At 54.9% G+C, this 18,666-nt stretch overlaps 2 protein-coding genes across 3 annotated transcripts in view; both read right to left on the bottom strand.

The window, feature by feature from the left end:
- Positions 1 to 508: 508 nt before the first annotated feature.
- Tagln2 (transgelin 2) lies at positions 509 to 7,789 on the bottom strand. Its single transcript, XM_021198122.2, has 5 exons — positions 7,513 to 7,789; positions 2,582 to 2,789; positions 1,982 to 2,156; positions 1,557 to 1,659; positions 509 to 1,266 (listed from the first exon to the last, which is right to left on the bottom strand). The coding sequence occupies exons 2-5, from the start codon at positions 2,759 to 2,761 to the stop codon at positions 1,125 to 1,127; spliced, it is 600 nt and encodes a 199-aa protein (XP_021053781.1). The 5' UTR covers positions 2,762 to 2,789; positions 7,513 to 7,789; the 3' UTR covers positions 509 to 1,124.
- A 1,267-nt stretch (positions 7,790 to 9,056) lies between these two features.
- Igsf9 (immunoglobulin superfamily member 9) overlaps positions 9,057 to 18,666 on the bottom strand; it is a 14,608-nt gene continuing 4,998 nt past the window's right edge. For both annotated transcript variants that reach the window (XM_021198628.2, XM_029539229.1), the window contains 18 exons: positions 18,126 to 18,278; positions 17,337 to 17,491; positions 17,007 to 17,124; positions 16,057 to 16,198; positions 15,797 to 15,942; positions 15,564 to 15,706; positions 14,168 to 14,308; positions 13,579 to 13,695; positions 13,238 to 13,388; positions 12,912 to 13,035; positions 12,537 to 12,712; positions 12,040 to 12,290; positions 11,757 to 11,841; positions 11,484 to 11,660; positions 11,162 to 11,204; positions 10,081 to 10,941; positions 9,703 to 9,830; positions 9,057 to 9,466 (listed from right to left, as the gene is read on the bottom strand). In XM_021198628.2, coding sequence (XP_021054287.1) covers positions 9,285 to 9,466; positions 9,703 to 9,830; positions 10,081 to 10,941; positions 11,162 to 11,204; positions 11,484 to 11,660; positions 11,757 to 11,841; positions 12,040 to 12,290; positions 12,537 to 12,712; positions 12,912 to 13,035; positions 13,238 to 13,388; positions 13,579 to 13,695; positions 14,168 to 14,308; positions 15,564 to 15,706; positions 15,797 to 15,942; positions 16,057 to 16,198; positions 17,007 to 17,124; positions 17,337 to 17,491; positions 18,126 to 18,278 — 3,293 coding nt within the window. In that variant the 3' untranslated portion in view covers positions 9,057 to 9,284. The remainder of the gene's footprint in view (positions 9,467 to 9,702; positions 9,831 to 10,080; positions 10,942 to 11,161; positions 11,205 to 11,483; positions 11,661 to 11,756; positions 11,842 to 12,039; positions 12,291 to 12,536; positions 12,713 to 12,911; positions 13,036 to 13,237; positions 13,389 to 13,578; positions 13,696 to 14,167; positions 14,309 to 15,563; positions 15,707 to 15,796; positions 15,943 to 16,056; positions 16,199 to 17,006; positions 17,125 to 17,336; positions 17,492 to 18,125; positions 18,279 to 18,666) is intronic.

Here is an 18,666-nt window from a genome sequence, read left to right as displayed (position 1 = left end):
GTCCCAGGCCACAAAGTCTGTGCTGCAAGGCTCTCCCTGGAATGCAGCCCACAGGTGCGTGGGACCAAGGGACAAAGCATTCATTTCCACAGCCACCAACTCATTCTTGCTCATTTCCCAACTCTTGGTTCCAGCCAGCCACTGTGACCTCCCCACCCCCACCTTCAGCAACCCAAGTTGGAATGGCCTGCTTCAACATGGGGAACCATCTTGCCCCATCTCCCTGCCCAAGTCGCTGAGGAGTAAAGTTTTCCCATCTGGCAGACGCCACACAATCTGCATTAAGGCTCCTATCCCACAACAGCTGAGATCCTGTCCCTTCTCAAACCCAACCTGTCCTCCCCTAAACCAAATGACAGAAGAGGATTGGGGAAAAAACAAAAAACAAAAAAACAAAAAAAACAGGGCTTAGCCTGGCAACCTCTCATCTGTACCCTCCCTCCCTGCCTGGTATGCCTTCCTTACCCCGAAATGGGCACAGTGGCCCTAGAGACAGGCAGAATCCATCCAAAACAAAATGAGATCTTTTTATTTAAAAATCAGCAAACTCGTGTTTCTCAAGCCCCAGAGCATGGTGGGCAGCCGTCCTACCTCTGCCCCACCCCTTAGCCACAGTGAGAGGAATGGAAAGTAAGAAGCCAAAGGGCCTCTGCTAGGGAAAGCTGCCCAGACGTGTGGTAAGTACAGCCCAGCTGTGGCTGGAGTGACAGCCACAGGCCCCTCCCTATAAATTAAGTCCCTGCAGCCACAGCTGTAGGAGAGGCCTCCTTGTAGAAGGAAGGGACGGTGCAGCATCAGGCCATGGGGCAGGATCTCTGACTCCTAGCCAAGGGATGGACTGAAAGAAGAGGTCAGGAAAGCAGAAAGATGCTGGGGGGAGATGGCTTTGGTCCCAGGGTTTTCGTTGGTCCAGTTTTGATGGTTGTGGGGGAAGGAATGCATTAGTAAGCCCAGAGAGAGAGGGAGGCAATTATCAGGCCCTGCCAGCGGTGACAAGATAGGTTGGCCCTCACCCTGGCAGAGGGGAGCTTAGCAATCCAGGGGCTCTCAGGGAATGTCTGCTAAAACATATATATACATATATATTAACCATTCATGGAGGGCAGGGGAAGGAGAGAGTATGATCAGAGGATCTGCCGTGGCATCCCATAGCCGGTCATGCCGGCCTGAGATGCTCCACGGTTGGTGCCCATCTGCAACCCGATCACATTCTTGCCCTCTTGCAACTGGTTGTCCGAGAAGTTCCGAGGGTTCTCCTTGGACTTCCTGGGTAGAAAGGGAGGACTAGTTAGGGGGTGGTCAGGGGCTTGATATCCCAGTAAATTCTTCCCTGAGGTGTGTAAGCCGACACCCACTCTGCTTCTGAGACTCCTGAGCTGCCTAAAAGCACCTCTTTGTCTCTCCCAAAGGACAGTCATTGCCACCACCACCACCACTACCACCACCACCTTCTGGAATTCCAAAGATGCTTTGTAATGACTGGTTCCATTATCTACGGACAGGAATAGGCAAGCATACCGTACCAGCAAGGCCCTATGGCTTTCCCTGATACTTACTTAGGAAACCAGTTGGGATCCCCAGAGAAGAGCCCATCGTCCCTGGCTACTGCCAGCCCACCCAGGTTCATTAGTGTCCGCTGCACACACGCCATGTTCTTTCCTGGAAGAAAACGGCGATATCATCTCAGCAGAAGTAGGTTACTAGACACTAGCATTCTATCTGACACTAGGTCTGCAAGCCTAGCATTCAAACTTTAATTCATTGTTTCAACCTCAACCTGCAGTGTGGCCCATCCTTGATCTTGCGTGTGTGTGTGTGTGTGTGTGTGTGTGTGTGTGTGTGTGCGCGCGCGCGCGCACACACACACACACACACACACACACTTGTTCTCAGGAAAACCACCAGCTATCCTTTTTCTTTGATAAAGATGGCCCAGCCCAACTCCTTCTCTGCTGGGTAACAGCCCTGGCCCCTGGCCCACCTTCCCAGAGATCCACAGTCTGGAAGATGTCGGTGGTGTTAATGCCATAGCGCTCAGCTGCCTGCAGGAACTGCGAGATCTGCTCCATCTGCTTGAAGGCCATCGTAGAGGACTGGATCTTCTTTACTGGGGCCTGCCCCTCAGGATACAGTGAATTAATAAGCTTGCACAGCACCTGGAAGAGGCAGCAGGCAGGCAGAGGTGAGGATGGGGCTACTGAAGGTCAGAGAACCAAAGACAGTGAGTGGGAGAGGTGCCTTTCCCATGGCGAGGCGAGCCTCAAGGTGCCTCCTGCCTCTGAATCCAGAGAAAGGGCCAGTGTTTAGTCTTTGCTCCAGAACCACGGCCTGGCACTTACCTTCTCACCCTCTGCAAACATCACTAGCACCCATCAGCTCCTGTTGCAACAAGCACATCCGCCTTGGCCGTTCCTCCGTGGAGACAGCAAAGCATGGAAACTCTAAGAGCCCCCAGGATGCTCAGGCTGGCTGGGTTTGCATGCTTGCTTTCTCCCTTTCTCTGTGTAAAAGGGTCCCTGGTCCCCCAGCATCGGCCCCACCCGCTTGCCCTGCTCGCCCCGCTCGCCCATCCAGCACTCACCGTGCCGTCCTTGAGCCAGTTCTGGAAGTTCTCACGCCCGGGCTGGGGCTGGCCCACGTCCTCGCGGCACTGAGTGGTGATCCACTGGATGAGGATCTGCTCCAGATCCGCGTCGTACTGCTTCTCGATCTTCTGCTGCACCTCTCGGCTCAGGCCGTATGAAGGTCCCCTGTTGGCCATTCTGAGCAGCTGTGGTGACGGCGAAGAGCTGTGGAGAGGACATAACCAGGCCCACGGTCAACATTCTACAATCCAATGCATGGGGTGCCTATGAAGACCGAGGACGAACTCCTAGCCAGGAGCTAGTGCAGCAGGGCTCTGAACTCTGGCCAGTAGGAAGCTACAAGGATGCTACATTTCGTCTGAACAAATGGTCCTGTGTCTGGAATGAAGCCTGGGACCCACTGGAATGTAGGATGAGGTCAAGAATTCCAGTTCAGCTCCTCATTTGGAGTGATGAAGCTTGACGGAGGTGAAGTCTAGCCCCCCAACCCTACTCTTTGAAGCCTTAAAAATGATTCAGGAAATGAGAGTACAGAGCATATGGGAAACCTATGCCAAGAGCGGGAGCGAGTCAACTACCGGAGCTCCGTCAACCCTTAGGTTGTAATGGAGCATCTGCGAGCTCTACTAGGGGCTGTAGAAGAGAGTGAAGTCTCCGGCTCTACACTATCTATAGTGTTATCGAGGGGATACATGGAGGAGCGCTGACAGTGGAAACTGTACACAATGAATATTAAGCTGCACAGTTCAGATCATCTTACAGGAATTAACAGAAGCAGAGGGACAAAGGCAGTCTGGGTGGGCTTGCTGGGAAAAGTAGGCCCCGCATTTCAGCAGGCAGGGGGAACTTCCTGAGAGAAACTTAGCAGACAAAACGAATCCCTTCCTTTCCCTTCCAGGAATCATGATCGACAGACTACCCACTCTTGCCTACTCTCCCACCGAAGGCGCCCACAATAGTGATGATTCCCAAACCCGGGAGATACATCATCTTACACAGTTGAAAAGGCAGGGTGTGCATTGGCGTGATTAGCTGTCTCAGCCATGTGGGCCCAGTTCTCAATCACAGTAAGTGAAAGGGGAGGGCAGGGAGAAGTGAAGACAGGGTGGCTGTCAGGCAGGGTCACAAATCAAGCAGTGGCCAAGAGGCCAGAAAAGGAAAGGAAATGGACCCTCCCCTAGCTCCTCAGCCCCAGTGAGTACGGCCCGCCAGCATCTCCCGCTGTGTTTCTAAACTATCAGAGCATCCAGTGTGTGGCTAAGTTCATAGTTTGTTACAGCAGAAAGGGGAAATTAACCCAGAGCCTTGGGTGTGATATTCAAGGAAACCTGGGAAGAGAAAAGTGTGGCAAAGTGCATAGCTAGGCTCCTTAAGGACCCTGGTTAGGAAAGGCTGCTGGCTTCTGACCACAGACCTGAGTTTTGCAGGCATTTCGCTGTGGGCAGCCTGCCCCGCCCATCGCTTTACTGACAGGTGCCACACCCGGGAACCGGGAGAGCTAGTGCAGGAGTAGCTTCTGCTGCCCAGGGGAACCAGGGACAGAGGAGGGACATTGTCCTTCATTAGCTAATCCCTGCTACTGTTTAGGGGTCCTTTTCTCTAGTCAGAAACAGAGCCAGCTGTCTCCAACTGCTCACAAAATGGTATCCACAGGACAAGCGCCTCCATTCAGAGAGAGGAAGGGAGCCCACATCTGGCATCAGGCCAGGTCAGTCTTAAGGGATGAAGTCATTCTGGCTCCCTCTCTCATGCACCCCAGGTTAAACACTCCCACCACCCCCTCAATGGGCTCTGGTGCTCCGCCAAAGAAGCTAGGCTAATAAGTCCATCGCTAATAATGTCATTCGTCTGGGCAGAAGTTGTGTGATGGGTCACTCCCCTCCCCCACCCTCCAACATGGTTGCTCCTTTCTACTCTGGGTTTATCCAGCTGCATATTTCCGGCAGGATCCTTCCCCATAAATCAGTTATTTTTAAACTTCATTAGGAGACTTCCCCCAGCCAGACCAGATAAATGTCAGGCTGGGTCCCGACCCACACCGCACCGCACCGCAGGCCACACACACACACACACACACACACACACACACACACACACACACTCAAGCTTGATGAACGCAGGTAGTCGAGTGGAGTGGCTGAGACCTGGATAGAAAAGGGAGCCAGCACCCTCACCCTCAATAGACCAGCAGCAGCTACTCAGCTCTCAGGCTGTGGGGGGCGTGTTGTAACCTCTGACTACAAAGGAATGGCCAGAAAACAGGAAAAGGATGGGGCTAGAGGCCGCTATCGCGCGCCAGCGCGCAAGCCTGCGCAACTTCTAGACTTCTCTTCTAGAAACAGCTGCCTGGGGCTGTTTCCAAGGAGCTGGTGTGCCTGGAGCCCAGGTAAAGAAAGGGCAAGAGAATGATTAACCAGAGACCAGGGTTGAGAGGAAGAAGAGAGTCCTGAGACGGACCCTTCCGGTATCTCCGTGCCCCAGCTCTGGAGCCTGGACACAGCTGGCAGGGCTGTTGGTTTCCAGCTGCAGTGTCTCCATTCCACTCTGAGGCCATGACCCTAGGACCCCAAAGTGGCAGGGCCACGGGAGCGGGATTCTCAGATTAGGCTCTTGCAGCCAGCCCTGCCTGGACAGCAGCTGTCTCTCTCCCTACCCCTCAGGCATGCAGGCAAGCAGGCAGGCAGGCGACTGATGGGTTGTGGCTGCTGCAGCTGGAGACCCACCCGGGTTACGCCCAGGAGACCCACCCCAGCTCTCCCTCAGAGAAAGAGAAAATGGCAATTCTCCTTCTGGGGGTGGGCTAAAGATATGTGTCCAGCTGGAACACAGGTGTGGGAGATGCTTAGAACTGAGTATCCCAAGTGAAGACAACTGGATAGCTTGCCTGGTGGGCTACTGTAGCCCTGGGAACCATCCTCAACCAGGCCCACAAGGTTACCATAACTGGGAAAGGAGGAGGAGCCATAAAAGGCCTTCCAACCCGGTGCTCCACCCAAACCATGGCTGGCAGTTTACCTCACCCCATTCAATGTCAACGCTGAAGGCAAGGGAGACAGGCTGGAGGGTTGGACTCTAGGGTTCATGACTATGTGTTGGGAAGACAATGGGACTCTCCTCTCCCTAGGCATGTGGAATGTAGGGAACTTCCCAACTTCTGAAACTGAAACGCCACGTGGGTAGGCAGAAGGCCAGTGTGGGGGGGCACTGTGGTTAAGGGGACGCCTTAGGGAAGACCCTCCCCCACCAGGGGCCAGTCCCCTAACCACCTAGAGTCCTGAGCAGAAGAGAAAGCTAAGCACCACAAACAGGAAGCCACAAGGGCTGCTCAGGAGGAGAGGAGGGGGTGGAGGCTGTTGCCATGGCGTCTGTGTACCAAACATGGGAATGGAGGCAGGGTGGGGGCCCCCCCGGGCAGGAACACCCACTGCACACAGACTTGGGTGGAGGCTCTAGGCGAAGGGGCAAAAGGGATCCCAGCAGTATAGCCAAACTGGGGAAGCGGGGAAGGGGAGGGGGAAGCGGCAGCTCTGGAGGACATGGAGGGCATATGCAGTTTGTGGGTAGAGAATCAAAGAAGACATATCCTGGGTAGGAAAGACGGTTTTTTTGTGTGTGCTAAAAAGCCCACACCTGGTAATCTCAAAGGCAAAGCCATGGAGTGAACACTGACTGGGGGCCAATTCCCTGGGGACCAGCATAGACACCAAGGGTGTGCAAGGGGATCGCAAGGACAAAGATTATTTGCCGCTTTGGAACGTTAGCACCTTGTTCACCTCTCCTTTACCTTGGCCCACAGCCTGAGGTGTACCCTGAGCTGCAGGGAAGAGAAAATGGGAGGAGCTTAGAGATGAGCTAGCCCTGGCTACTGCTCTAGGGAACAAGGAGACCCCGTCCAGCCACTGGTCTCCTACACCGCACCTCCACTTTCCATCACCGCTGCTTTTGCTCCACAGATACCACGTATCCCAGAACCTCTTGCATAGGAACACAGGTAGGCCTGCAGAGCCCAATAAGGAGGTAATCTACTTCCGGTCTGCAGGTCCAGCCCCTTCAGCCGTCGCCCCCACCCTCACGGCCACACCCTGGGCCGTTAATGTGGATGAGTCACTCACCGCCCTCCCGCCACTGGGGTGACGCAGGTCTGGGCAGCCCGCCCGCCCGCCCGCGGCCACCACCGGCTTTCCCAGCAGCAGGGGGCACGGGAGGGGGCAGCGGGTCTCAGGCTAGGGTAAGAGAGCTTGGATAGTAGCCAACCCCTACAGACAAGGCACATCCGAGTGCAGTCAGGGCTGCAGCCCGGAGATGTCCGAGGTCAAAGGCGCTCCAGGAGAAGAAGGGGGAATTTCACAGAAGACCAGGCTACTGTGCAAATAACTCCCGGAGACCCGTGACCCCAGCCGGTGACCCCGAGTACTCGGACAAACGAACTAGCAGGAGGGGGGCAAAAGGGCGGTCTCGGGGTCACAGAAGGTAGGCAGTGCCCACACGTGCTCCTGGACCAGGAAGTGAAAGGGTCGCGCTGTAAGTTCATGGACCCGGGCGCGCTCCAGAACCCAGTTCTTGCAGCCACTCAGCAGCCTCCGGACGTCGGACACCCTCCTTCCTTCTCCCCCCCCCACCCCCCAAAGAGAACTCGAAGCTGGAGCGAACGGCTGGGGCTTGGGACCAGACCTCTTGGGTCGGGACGGACGCCCCGTCTGTGCACCCGTAAAGCTTGCCTTACTTAACTGCTGAACAATGCAGAGAAGGCTTGGGAACCGGACCTGACAGCACTGGGCGGGGCACCCAGTTGGGACCCCAGCGTCCGCCAGTCTTCAACCCCCACGCTCCCAGAACAAGTCTCAAGTGTTGGCTTCTTGCTTTCTACAGACCACACGCATAACCCCCAGCCCCCACCCCGCTGCATTGGTCCCTCAATCCTGCTCACCGTCCAAGAGGGCTGGATGAGAGCGCACGCACGACAGGGGCTGCAGCGGCGAGTGGAGCTCAAGACCCGGCCGGGCTTGGAGTTTTCTGGGGGGTCCCGCCTCAGACGGGGCGGACCAGGGGCGGGGCAAGGGCCGCGAGAGTTTAAAGGCGCCGGCGCGTGGAATGCTGGAGCGTTTAAGATAGGTGGTCAGTAGGCAGGAATGAGCCGTAAAGGACCTGCTGAGTCCTTGGCGCCACTGCAAAAAGTCTCCACCCAGGGGATCCTCAACCTCCACTCACCAGCCAGACTTGTATCCTAGTAGGAAACTTTCTGCCTAGACTAGCTCAGGATCGCAGGCCCTTTTCTATGAGAAGCCTACTATTACAAAAAGGCCGGCCTTTTATAAATGGAGGTCCAGGAAGCAGCGCCTTCCTTCAGGATAGAGTAAGGAGTAACAGGACTGGGGCTTACAGGCTAGGACAGCACCCCCACGTGGTTCTGCTTGCCATTTAACTTCAAGCCCGGGTTAAAAAAAAAAAAAAAAAAAAAAAAAAAAAAAAAACAGTGAGGTCACTCCTTGCCCAGGGCCTTAAGGGTGTGGTAGGGCTTGGGACCTGGGATTCAGACCCAGTTCTCTCTCTCTTCCTTCCACCTCCCATTTAATAAATTGACATTTCTTCTTACATCTTGGAGGGTTGGGGGTGGGGGCTTAGTGGAGGAAGTTGGCAGGCACTTTTCAGCCCCTTAGTGTGGAGAGTAATAGTTTAGAGGTGTCCAGAACTCCTACTTTTTCAGGCTGCAGTTAGTGGAATTCCCCACTTAAAAGCCACCAGTGTTTTTCTTTCTTCGAGTTATGGAGTCCCCTGTTGAGCCTGATATCTAAAAGAACAACAGCCAGTTCCACCCTGACCTTTGACTTCTCTATTCCCCAAAGTCCCGCTCAGACCCACAGAATGTCAAGTTTCAGTCCCCTGTGCCTTTAGGGTGTTCCTCTGCCTGTAAGTGGGTTTTCCTTCACTGCCACGTCACCTTCTCTGCCTGTTACCTGCTTGTGTGGCTTTTGGTCAATTACAAAAGCACCTTTGCCTTTAGTTGCCGTGCCCAGTCTACAAAATAAACTCCAGGCAGTGGACGGCATATGGAAAGAACTCCGAGCAGTCAGTCTCCTGTGAGTGTCCCAGGAATCCCCACGTTTTAAGTATTTACTAAATATTGACTCAAACTGAACTCTTTGTGCCAATGTGATAACCAGCTTACAGCTTTATCACAGAATGTAGTTGGCCTTGGTGACTAGCGAGTACTCCCCAAGGACAAAGACATTATCCCCGTGATTTCACTATTTTCTCATGGCTTCTGGCCTAACAGCAGATCTCTACTAGGCACTCAACAACTTTTTTCTTGAATGACTGTTGAACGTGTCCCATTAAGAACCCTCTCTATACATATCCAGGGACTTCCTCATCTCTCTTAAACACAAAGAGAGGTGACAGAGAAATGGTTTTCAGACTTTTATTATTCACCTGTTTAAAAAAAAAAAAAACCTGCACCCACACCATAAACACCATTCGAACACACACACACACACACACACACACACATCCCTTTTCAGCTCCCAGACTCAATTAAAGAGTCAGTACATCCACTCTATACCAAGCTCACTCAAGCCTACCACCAGGCCATCATCAGGGTCTATGACACAGAGGTAGGGGCAGTGCCCCTAGCTTGGAGCCAAGGTCTTGGTCTCCTTTGCAGATCCATATATGCCTTTGTTAGTTTTACACTAAGCGTGCTCATAGCAGAGTAGCCTGTTCAGGGTAAGAGATGGACTGCTGATAGGCTGGTAGCCGGGCCCTGGTAGCATCCCTGCGTCGGCGGAAAGCTAGGAATTCTTCCCGAAGGGCAGCACAGCGGGCCTCGGGGCCGGCAGCGTGGGTTGGGTTCAGGAGACAGCTCTCCTCTGGAGTCTTGACACCTTCAAGGGGAAGACAGGACTGTGTGAGAAGAGATACTGTGACTCATTCACTGGCTGAAGGGCCGAGTCCTGAGGCTCCAAGGGGCCTTTGCGTGCAGCACAGGGAGCCTAAGGAGCAAGAGATGCTGCAGGGCAGGGAGCCTGAGACTCAAGAATTGCCTGGGAAACAAACAGACCAGCTCAGAGCCTGGGAGGGCGGGTGTGGGAGAGCACAGCCAGCTTAGCGGGTCACATACCTAACTCTGGCTCAAGTTCAGGATGGCACCGAGAACTGGCTAAGCCTGGGTGCCAGGTCTCTAGCAGCTCCATGTCCCCTGGGAATTCTGAGTCCCATTCATAGTTCTCATCCACAGAGGTGTTCCTCCTGTGATAAAGGGCGTGTGGAAAGCGTGGGCAGAGGAGTAGCGGGTAACCAGAAAGATGTGAACCGAGGGTCCTCTAAAGCAGATTGCGCTTCCCGGACCTCAGCGGAACTTCCAAGATAAGGGGTCTTCTGGTCTCAGGGTGGGAGTGGACAATGGAAGGAGAAGAGTATGGGGGTGGGGGTAGCGGTGATCTGGAATTACAGGGCAGGGTGGAGGGCCTGGGCAAGAACAAGTGGTTACCGTCTTTACCTTTTGCTGACTGTCACCACATGCTCCCTTCGGGGCCATCTTTCGGGGCCACTGGCCCAGCTGCTTGTGTCTCCTGGAGCTGGACTGAGGTAGCTTCCCCCTGCGGAGGGGGCTGTGGAGGGAGGGCGCAGGAAGGAAGCACTGCCCCTCCCACTGCTCTGGCTGGTGAGGCTGCCACGAGGGGCAGCAGAGAGAAGACCCGGCAAGACCCGCTCCTTCAGAGTCCAATCAGCTAGAGCTGTGTAAGGGGGCTCTGAGGAGACCCCGACCCCCATCAGTGTCCCAGGAAGCACTGCCCTGAGATTTGCAGGAGGTGAGTCAGGTGGTGGAGGGAAAGATGAGGTGGGGCAGGGTTGACTATCCATGAAATCTGGAGGCGGAGCAGGCGTGGGCTCCTCAAGAGGTGGCCAGTCCCCGTCCACATTCATCTCTCGGAAGAAGGGTAGGCTCAGGTACTGGAGCAGGGGTCCTGGACCTGGTAGGGGGCTAGGCACGGCTGCAAGAGGCTGCCCCACGGGGCTGATGTCTGTAATGCACAGAGGTTGTGGGACCCCACTGGGGCTGCTACTGCTACAGTCAAAGGACTGGGCCAAGCGTTTAGCTGAGGTCCGAGGTTCTGAGAGCTCCAGACATAACTTTTCTTGTGGGGGGGCCACAGTGGGTCCCATCACAAAGCGCCCATCTGGGCCCCTGCAAATGGGCTCTAATGGTAAAGGTCCCCGGCCAAGTGGAGAATCCGGGTGAGGGCTAGGCGGTCGGGCAGACTCCCCCCAGAGCAGACTCTGGCGTAGGCTGGGAACTGGGGAACCTTGGAGCTTGAACTTGGTCACGCTGTCAGGGCTGTCTGAGCCAGGAGCAGAGCTGAGGAAGGACAGAAGATTGGGATCTGGCCTTGCGAGGTTTGTCGCACAACAGGACAGAGCTAGGGAGAGCAAGCAAGGGCAGGCAGGGCCAGGTGGTGGGCATGGAAGAGGAACGGTGTAGGACTACTCCCCGAGCTGGGGCCAACACACGCCTATTCTCACTTCCCTTGAATTTCCAATTCCTTCTGAAGGTAAACATGGAAAGCGGTGGGACTTACTGTGAGCCTGACTTCCCATGTGGAGAGAAGATCAGAGGTGGATCTGTAAGGACAGGACGGGAGAACAGCAAGTGATTTGGGTAAAGAGCCTCCCGAGCCCCGGGGAATGTAACCCTCAACCCCATTCCCAACTAACGGGAAAGGGTGGGTATGCAGGGCCAGGTACTAGAATGGAAGGAAGGATGCTGCCCCAAGATCACGCAAAAGGGACAGACAGCTGGTGGGTGGCCAGCCCTTCAAGTGGCCTAGGAGTACCTCAAGACCCCAGTGATGAGGGTGGAGGGGAAAGAGCAGCCTAGGGAAGGCGAGTGATGGCACCTACCCTGGCGCAGACGTTTTCTGTGGCGTCGGGCAGCCCTGCGCCGATTCATCAGGCAGGCAGCCAGGATGCTCACAAGGACTGCCACGCCCAAGAAGCAGACTCCACCCACAACACCAGCCAATACAGGCTGGGGCAGGAGACCTGGTAGCTGTGTGCGGGAGGGGTACACTTCCAGACCTGGGCAAAGGGACGGGGGCGGGCGAGAGGATCAGTGGGCGGAGAATCCCCATAGGACCCCCAGCAACTTTCACCCTCCCCACACTGGGTTCTCACCGGAAGTGGAGATGTTGGCTACATTGCTGGGGTCACTGACGTAGTTCTCGGCAAAGGCCACGAGGCGAAACTCATAAAGAACGTCCTGGGGATTAGAGGTGGAGGGCCATGGAGCAGATCAGGACCAGCACTGCCCACCATAGTCCCTTTTGTGAAGACTGCAGTTGGGAGGTAAGAATGAGGTAGGACAGGAGGTGAAAATGGCCAAGTCAGGATGAGAAAACGGAATCAGGGAAGAAGAGGAGACTGGCCCTTCCCTCGCTATGTTGCCTCCGGCACGCACCTTGATGAGGCCAGGCACCAGCAGCTGGATTTCTGTGCCCGCCACACTTTGATCCAGGATCTCCCAGCCTTGGGAGCCTTGCCGTCCCTCCAGGATGTAGCCATCCAGACTCTTAGGGATGAGTTCTGGGGGATCCCAATGGAGAAGTACCCCCCGGGGTGTCCTCACTGCCACCAAACCTCTAGGAGGGGAGAGAGGAGGCGGCATCTCTGTTGGAGGAAGCCCGGGGTCAGCCGGTGTGGTAGGAAGCCCTAAATAGAACAGGCAGACAGAGGGATAAGAGGGTTAGGAGTCTCAGAGTCCTTCATCCTGTCCCTCCACCCTGTCCCTCCCCAACCCCAAATACCTGCATATTCTGCTATAGCATTTCTGTGTCCTATCTGGACCCCAAGCTGCTCGGCATCTCTGCCCCATCTCCCAGGTCCTCCCATCCATCCCATGCATCCTGCACTGCCTCATCCCTTTCTGTGCTGCACACAGAGCTGGGGACAACTTACCTTCTGGTATAGACAGGACAATCTCACTGAAGGGCCCACTGCCCAGCTTATTCTGAGCAAGGACACTGAACTGATACTGTGCGTGAGCTTGCAGTCCTGGCACCAGGAGGTGTGTAGCCCCGATAGGCACAGCCAGAGATACCCAGTCATGGTGGGCTCGGTCAGGACGCTTGGCTCTGGGGGATATAGGGAGATCTCGTCAGCAAGGAAGATGAGGATGGAGAGCCGACCTCACCCCCCTGCTCAACCACCAAAGTCTCAGAATCTATGGAAAAAGGAGCCAGCAAGCTAGCATGTGGCTAGGCATAGAGAGGGACGGGAGAAAGGGCAGAGGACCAGGTAGGTCCAGGGTGAAGTCAGGAACGGATCACTCACAGTGGGGTATACCAGACACTGAATCTCTGCAGATAGCCACCATCAAAGCCAGGCTCCCAAGAGACATTGGCACCCTTGGGTAAAGGCACCACAGACACATTGGTGACGACATGGGGGCTGGTGCCTGGGTAGGGGGAATGGAGGGAGGGAGGGTGATCAGGACCCTGACGTAGGGCAAAGGAAGAGTAAGTCGGGATTCTCTTCTCCACCCATTACCTTGGGGGAATCCCATACCCACAAGCCCCTCTACACACCTCCCCAAAACAATATTCCCATCCCCTGTTTCACATGGCTCCCCAGCCCCAGCCCACTCCCGGGCCACTAACCTAGCACGTATACATTGGTAGAAGTGGTCACATGGGCTACAGCATTGCTGGCGCTGCATTCCCATCGTCCCTGGGCCTCCTTGGTCAGGGGTCGAAGGACGAGGCTGTTGTTGCTGTCCACCTGGGCCTGGCCCTGCAGCCCCCGGCCCACCTACAGAACCACTGGTCAGCCCTGAAGACACAGGCAGCCACCCCTCACCAAGGGGGCCACTCATTTCTCCAAGTATCCTGTGCCCCTCCCCATGTTGCCTGTGACAGCCTGAACTCCTTTCCAAAAACACAGCCAGGGAAAGCATGGGCATGGACCCAGGTAGAGCTGAGTCAGGACCGGGGAGCCTTACCTTGGCCCAAGAGACAATAGGAGGAGGGTCTCCCCGGGCGGAGCACGGGATGAGTAGCTCCCGCCCTACTTCCTGGAAATATTCTTCCTTGGGCTGGTCTATAAAAGCCGGGGGAGCCTGCGGGCCAGATCTGTATTGGGAGGGGCCTCTTTCACAGCCTCTCTTCCACCTCTAAGCTTTGCTGTCCCCCATTCCCAGGTCCCTGTCATAATGTCTCAAGTCTCCTTCTCTATCTCTCAGTTCTGTGTCTTTGCTCCCAGCAGGTAGGACTGCTGGGTAATGGTGGGCTGGAGCAGGACTCTCTGAGATAGCTGAATCTCTACAGATCATCCTCTCTCTCCCCTTTGCTCTATTCCCTGTGGGACTGAGACGAGACAGATATCTCACTTCGTGAATGTGTACGTGACTGATGTCCTACTGCCCAGTATCATCTCTGTGTATTTTGCTGGCTGTTGCTATGACCACCGCAAGAAACAGACAGAAGGAGCCCCTCCCACAGCTCTCTGCCTCACTCCACCCTGCCGACATGGTTCAGAACACACATTCAGCCACCTGGTCATAACCATAGCAGGTTTGCTGTGAACCTCACCTTGAGCAGCACCCGGGTCACAGGGGAAGGTCCAGCAGTACCAAGACTGTTGTAGGGGGTGCAGGAGTATTCTCCCAAGGCATCCTCATTCCCCAGGGCAATAATGAGGGAACCTTCCGGGCCCAGGGACCAGCCAGGGAACTAGAGGGCAGAGGACATGACAAATAGAGAAACCCAACAGAGGCAAAGCTGAGGTGGGGAGAGGCAACTCGAGAGAGGAGGAGACCCAGGAAGCTCTTTTTCAGGAAATCAACCCATCGACTCTGGGTCTTGGCCTGACCCTCTCTCTGGACTCTGGTCCTCCAACTCTGTCTGTTCCATCAAGGGATGTGAGACTGACAGCTCGTTGCCACTCACAGAGAATAGCATGAATGGCATCCCTGAGTTGAGCCAGTTGAGCCACCGTGGCTCAACCCTGACTGTCCCTTTCGGCACTCCATTGCTAAATTCTACACCTCCCAATCCACTTCTATGAGAAAGCCTCCCCTTCTAGATGAAGCGCGGCCCCTCACTCTCTGCATCTAACGGGTCTGTCATTCTGGGCTGAGCAGGGAAACTTTGGCTATGTTTTGTCTCGTTTTCAGGCCCTCTCTGGTTCAGACTGAGTAACCCCTCACCTGGATTCACACTGGCTGCTTCACAGCCTTGGGGCTCTGCTCCTAACAACTCCTAACCACAGTCCTGACACCACAACACCATCGCCAAAATTCACTGCTGATTTTTTTTTTTTTTTTTTGGAAACCTTCAATGAAACATTTACCAAATGCTACAACTTTACAGCACCCCCCCCCCAGACTCTCAGAAAGACGGGGATACCTCAAGGACTTTATAGCCTCCTCAGACAAACAAAAGATCCCAATCAGCTCTGAATGAGGTCATGTTAAGCTGGCACGGAGTTCATCCTCTAGGACCCAACCTGTCTTTCCAGCCTTTTCTACAGCTCTCAAGTCCTTACAGGTGCCTGCTGTGGCTCTCCCTCACTGACCGACTCATTACTTTGTCAGCACACTGTACAATGGCTGGCTTCTGCAAAGGGATTTCTGCATGGAATGATGGCTCACTCTTCAAGACCTACCACCTCGCGGAAGACCCAAGAATCTGTTACTGGTCTATCCTCAACCGGACCTAAAAACAAAAGCCTTGTTCCTTCCCTGGTCCAACAGCAGAGTCTCTGTGGCAGCTCTGCCTCAAGGCAACACTCCAAGGATGGATACTTCTGGGGAAATGGATACTTCTTTGCCTCACCTCCACAGTCAGTGCCTAACACTGGCATCTGGTAAGAAACATGTTTCCCAACCACTGTGCTGAATTAAACTTAGCCTCCCGCTGAGCTGCAGCTGGCCCTCTGACAAAAACAACATCTACTCAAGACCTTCATCCCGTCACAAGCCTGTACCTTGTCCAGCTGCAAGGCCTGCCCATCTTTGGTCCAGGTGACAAACAGTAGTGGGGGATTAGCACGAACTGGACACCGGATCACCCCACGCATGCCAGTGGGCAGGGGTGTCTCGGGAGGCATATCTGTCACCTGGGCTGGGTCTGGAAGAATGCAGAGACAAGTTGGAGGACAAGGTCATCGGTCTGTGTCAGTGCCGAAGAGCAGGCTGTGGAAGGAGCATAGGGACTTACAGAGCACAGTGAGATAGGCCGAAGCTGAGGGTGGATGCAGAAAGCCATTGCTGGGGACACAGGTATAGTGGCCGGCGTCATCAGGCTGAGTGGCCTGTAGCCACAGGCTCCCATCTACCAGGATGCGCACTCGAGACTGTAAGCGGCTGCAATATGGTATGTGTGAGGAGGAACCTAGTTCTCAGACAAGGAGCTCCCCCACCCCCAGAGACTACCCATCAATCCCCTGCCTCCACTACCCAAGAGATAGGTTACCCTACCTGATATGGAAGACATTGATACCATCCTGGAACCAGCTGTAGGTGAGGTTAGCAGGGTATGCCTCAGCCAGGCAGGCCAAGGAAGCATCCTGAGAGGCATTGACTGTACTGTTGTTGGGGGGCACCACAATGACAGGGGGTCCTGGGAGAAGTACCAAGGCAGAAAGGTGTCCTCAGCCCATTTCTAAACTCTCAGAACCCTCTGGGCCCTTCTACACCTCTTCCTGCTTCTGCCCTTTGTAGTAACGGGCCAAGTTGCTACAGGACCTTAAGGACCCGAATTGGGACGTGCGATAAAAGCCCATCCTGTTCCAGAGGCGACTCGCTTTTCTGAGTCTGCCTTGTTTCGCCAGGCATGGCAGGTAAGCCTACCCCCCCCCTCCCCACACACACACCCCGATCCCTTCTGCTGAGAAACTGTATGTGGAGGAGGGTCCAGGGAGGTCAGGACGGGAGGCGAGACTTCCTGGTGGGCCATCCTCATGTCAGGGTGTCTGACTTTAACTGTATTACCCAGGGCTGTTCTTCTCAAGTACCAAGGAGAATGATACTACAGTGGATCATCAATTAATCGCCCACAGGGGCTATGAAGATGGATGCCTGTCTCTCGTGCCTCATTTGCCTTTCCTTCCAAAAGGAAGAGCTCAGCACACATGGGCGATATGTCAAAATCCTGTGAGAGGTTGATAGGAACCTCTGTTTTTTGAGATCACAAAACCAGGACTCAGGAGGGTCCCACGATTCATGGGCTAACCCTTAGCACCCCTGTCCTTTCCACTGTAATGCACTGCCGGGCACTAAGCTGGCCGTTTCTTCATCCTTTCTCTCACCCTACAGGGGTTCTTTGCTTAAATATGAGCCCCCTCCCAATCTTCTGTGTGCTCCCCCAGTAGAGATCATGCCTTCTACTATAGGTGGCCCGGTTCCCCTGCCCTTCCACCAAAGAGCACCTAGCACCAGCAGCTGGGTGGCGTGGGTGACGCTGCCCTCGGTGCTGGAGGCCTGGCAGGTATAGTCTCCAGCGCTGCCTCGCTCCACCCGACGGATCCACAGTGTTCCGTTCTGCACCTAGGTAAGGAGTGTTTAAGGAAAGGCCCTTCCTGTTTGGTCAGCCTCAGACCCTGCACTTCCACATCTAACCAGCAGAGGGAGGCAGCACCTCAACCTCCGGGAAGCCGATGGAAAGCCCCTCCCTCCTCCGACCCATCCCCGGGTTTGGCTTCTGTCCCTCTCCTGCCTTCTTTCCGTTTGTTCTTCCCAATCCAGCTAACCCCACTCACTTGCACCTGACCCTGGCCCTTGCCAAGGTCTTGTCCTCGGAATTTCCAAGTCACATAAGGCTGAGGGCTGCCACGGGCCACACAGCGCAAGGTAACCGCCTCCCGCTCCTTCACTTCCAGTACTAAGGGAGGAGTCTCCTGGAACTGAGGGGGCGCTGTGAGGGAAAGAGGCATCAGGGGCTGCCAGAAAGGCTATCATCCCACAAAGCAGAGTTCAAAAACCACGGAGAACTCCTCTCAGAGCTGGAGGCTCCCGGGGTACACGGGAATACTAGCCCAGGGTCACCCGTCTGCCAGGACCATCCCAACACTGGTACACGCTGAACACAGGCTGCTTGCCCGGAGCTAGGGGGAGAGCAGAGTGCCCAGGTAAGTCTGGGAATGAGAAGGGGCGGGTCTTAGACTCATCACATGCTGCCTCTACCTGATTCTCTGCCTCAGTCTCACCTACAAAATGGGAACGATTACAACTGCCTCCCTTTTAGTGGAGAGGGAGAAACTACACCGGTGAGCTCCATCAGTCAGGGCCCAGTATACCTTAACTATGACCTTGACCAAGGAGTGAAAGTTCCCGACTCAGAGCCTATGGGCTGATTGGATTTTATCTAAAGAACTGAGGGTGTGAAGGAGGGCAGAGGTAAGAGACAAGCCGTAAATGAGCAAGCATGGTGAGCACATGCCAGGATGGATAGGGCATCGGTACTGCACAGAACTCGCTCATTCCCTTCACTACCAGGGTGCCCATCATTCTCCCACCTCCCGTCACCACCTGCTCCCCCAGCTTCATACAATTGACTGTCAGGTGCACCCAGGAGCCGTTGGCAAAATCTTGTTCAGGGCTGTGTTGGTCCAGGAAGAGCACACGGCACTCGTACCAACCCTGGTCTTCCACCCGGAGCCCCTCAATCTGGAGAGATGCTCCTTTCTGCAGCCGGACTCGTCCTGGGAGGAGGGAAGTCCTGAATCAAGGGTGCTGAATGAAGGGGCTCTGCAAAAACCCCCAGTCCTGGTCACACTGGCCGATCCCAGAGGTTGAGACTAGCCTAGGTCTGTCATCCAAGAGTGAGGGTCTTCAGAGCAGCAGAAGGAAACGAGGCCATTGAGGGCAGATTGTTATGTTTAGCTGAGACCCAGACCAGACCAGAAAACCTCAAGGTTTCTTGAGTGGACCAAATGTTGCGCTGAAATACTCTGTATTTCCCAGACTGTTCGAGGAAGGAGTGAAAAACCAGCATTTGGTCTCCTACAAGATTCACCATCCCTGAGGAACTTTGTGTGTGTGTGTGTGTGTGTGTGTGTGTGTGTGTGTGTGTGTGTGTGTGTGTGTGTG

Source organism: Mus pahari, chromosome 5 (assembly GCF_900095145.1).
Source record: "Mus pahari chromosome 5, PAHARI_EIJ_v1.1, whole genome shotgun sequence".
Taxonomy (NCBI): Eukaryota; Metazoa; Chordata; class Mammalia; order Rodentia; family Muridae; genus Mus; species Mus pahari.
The sequence above is the reverse complement of the archived record's forward strand: the minus strand, read 5'-3'. Positions and strand labels throughout refer to the sequence as shown.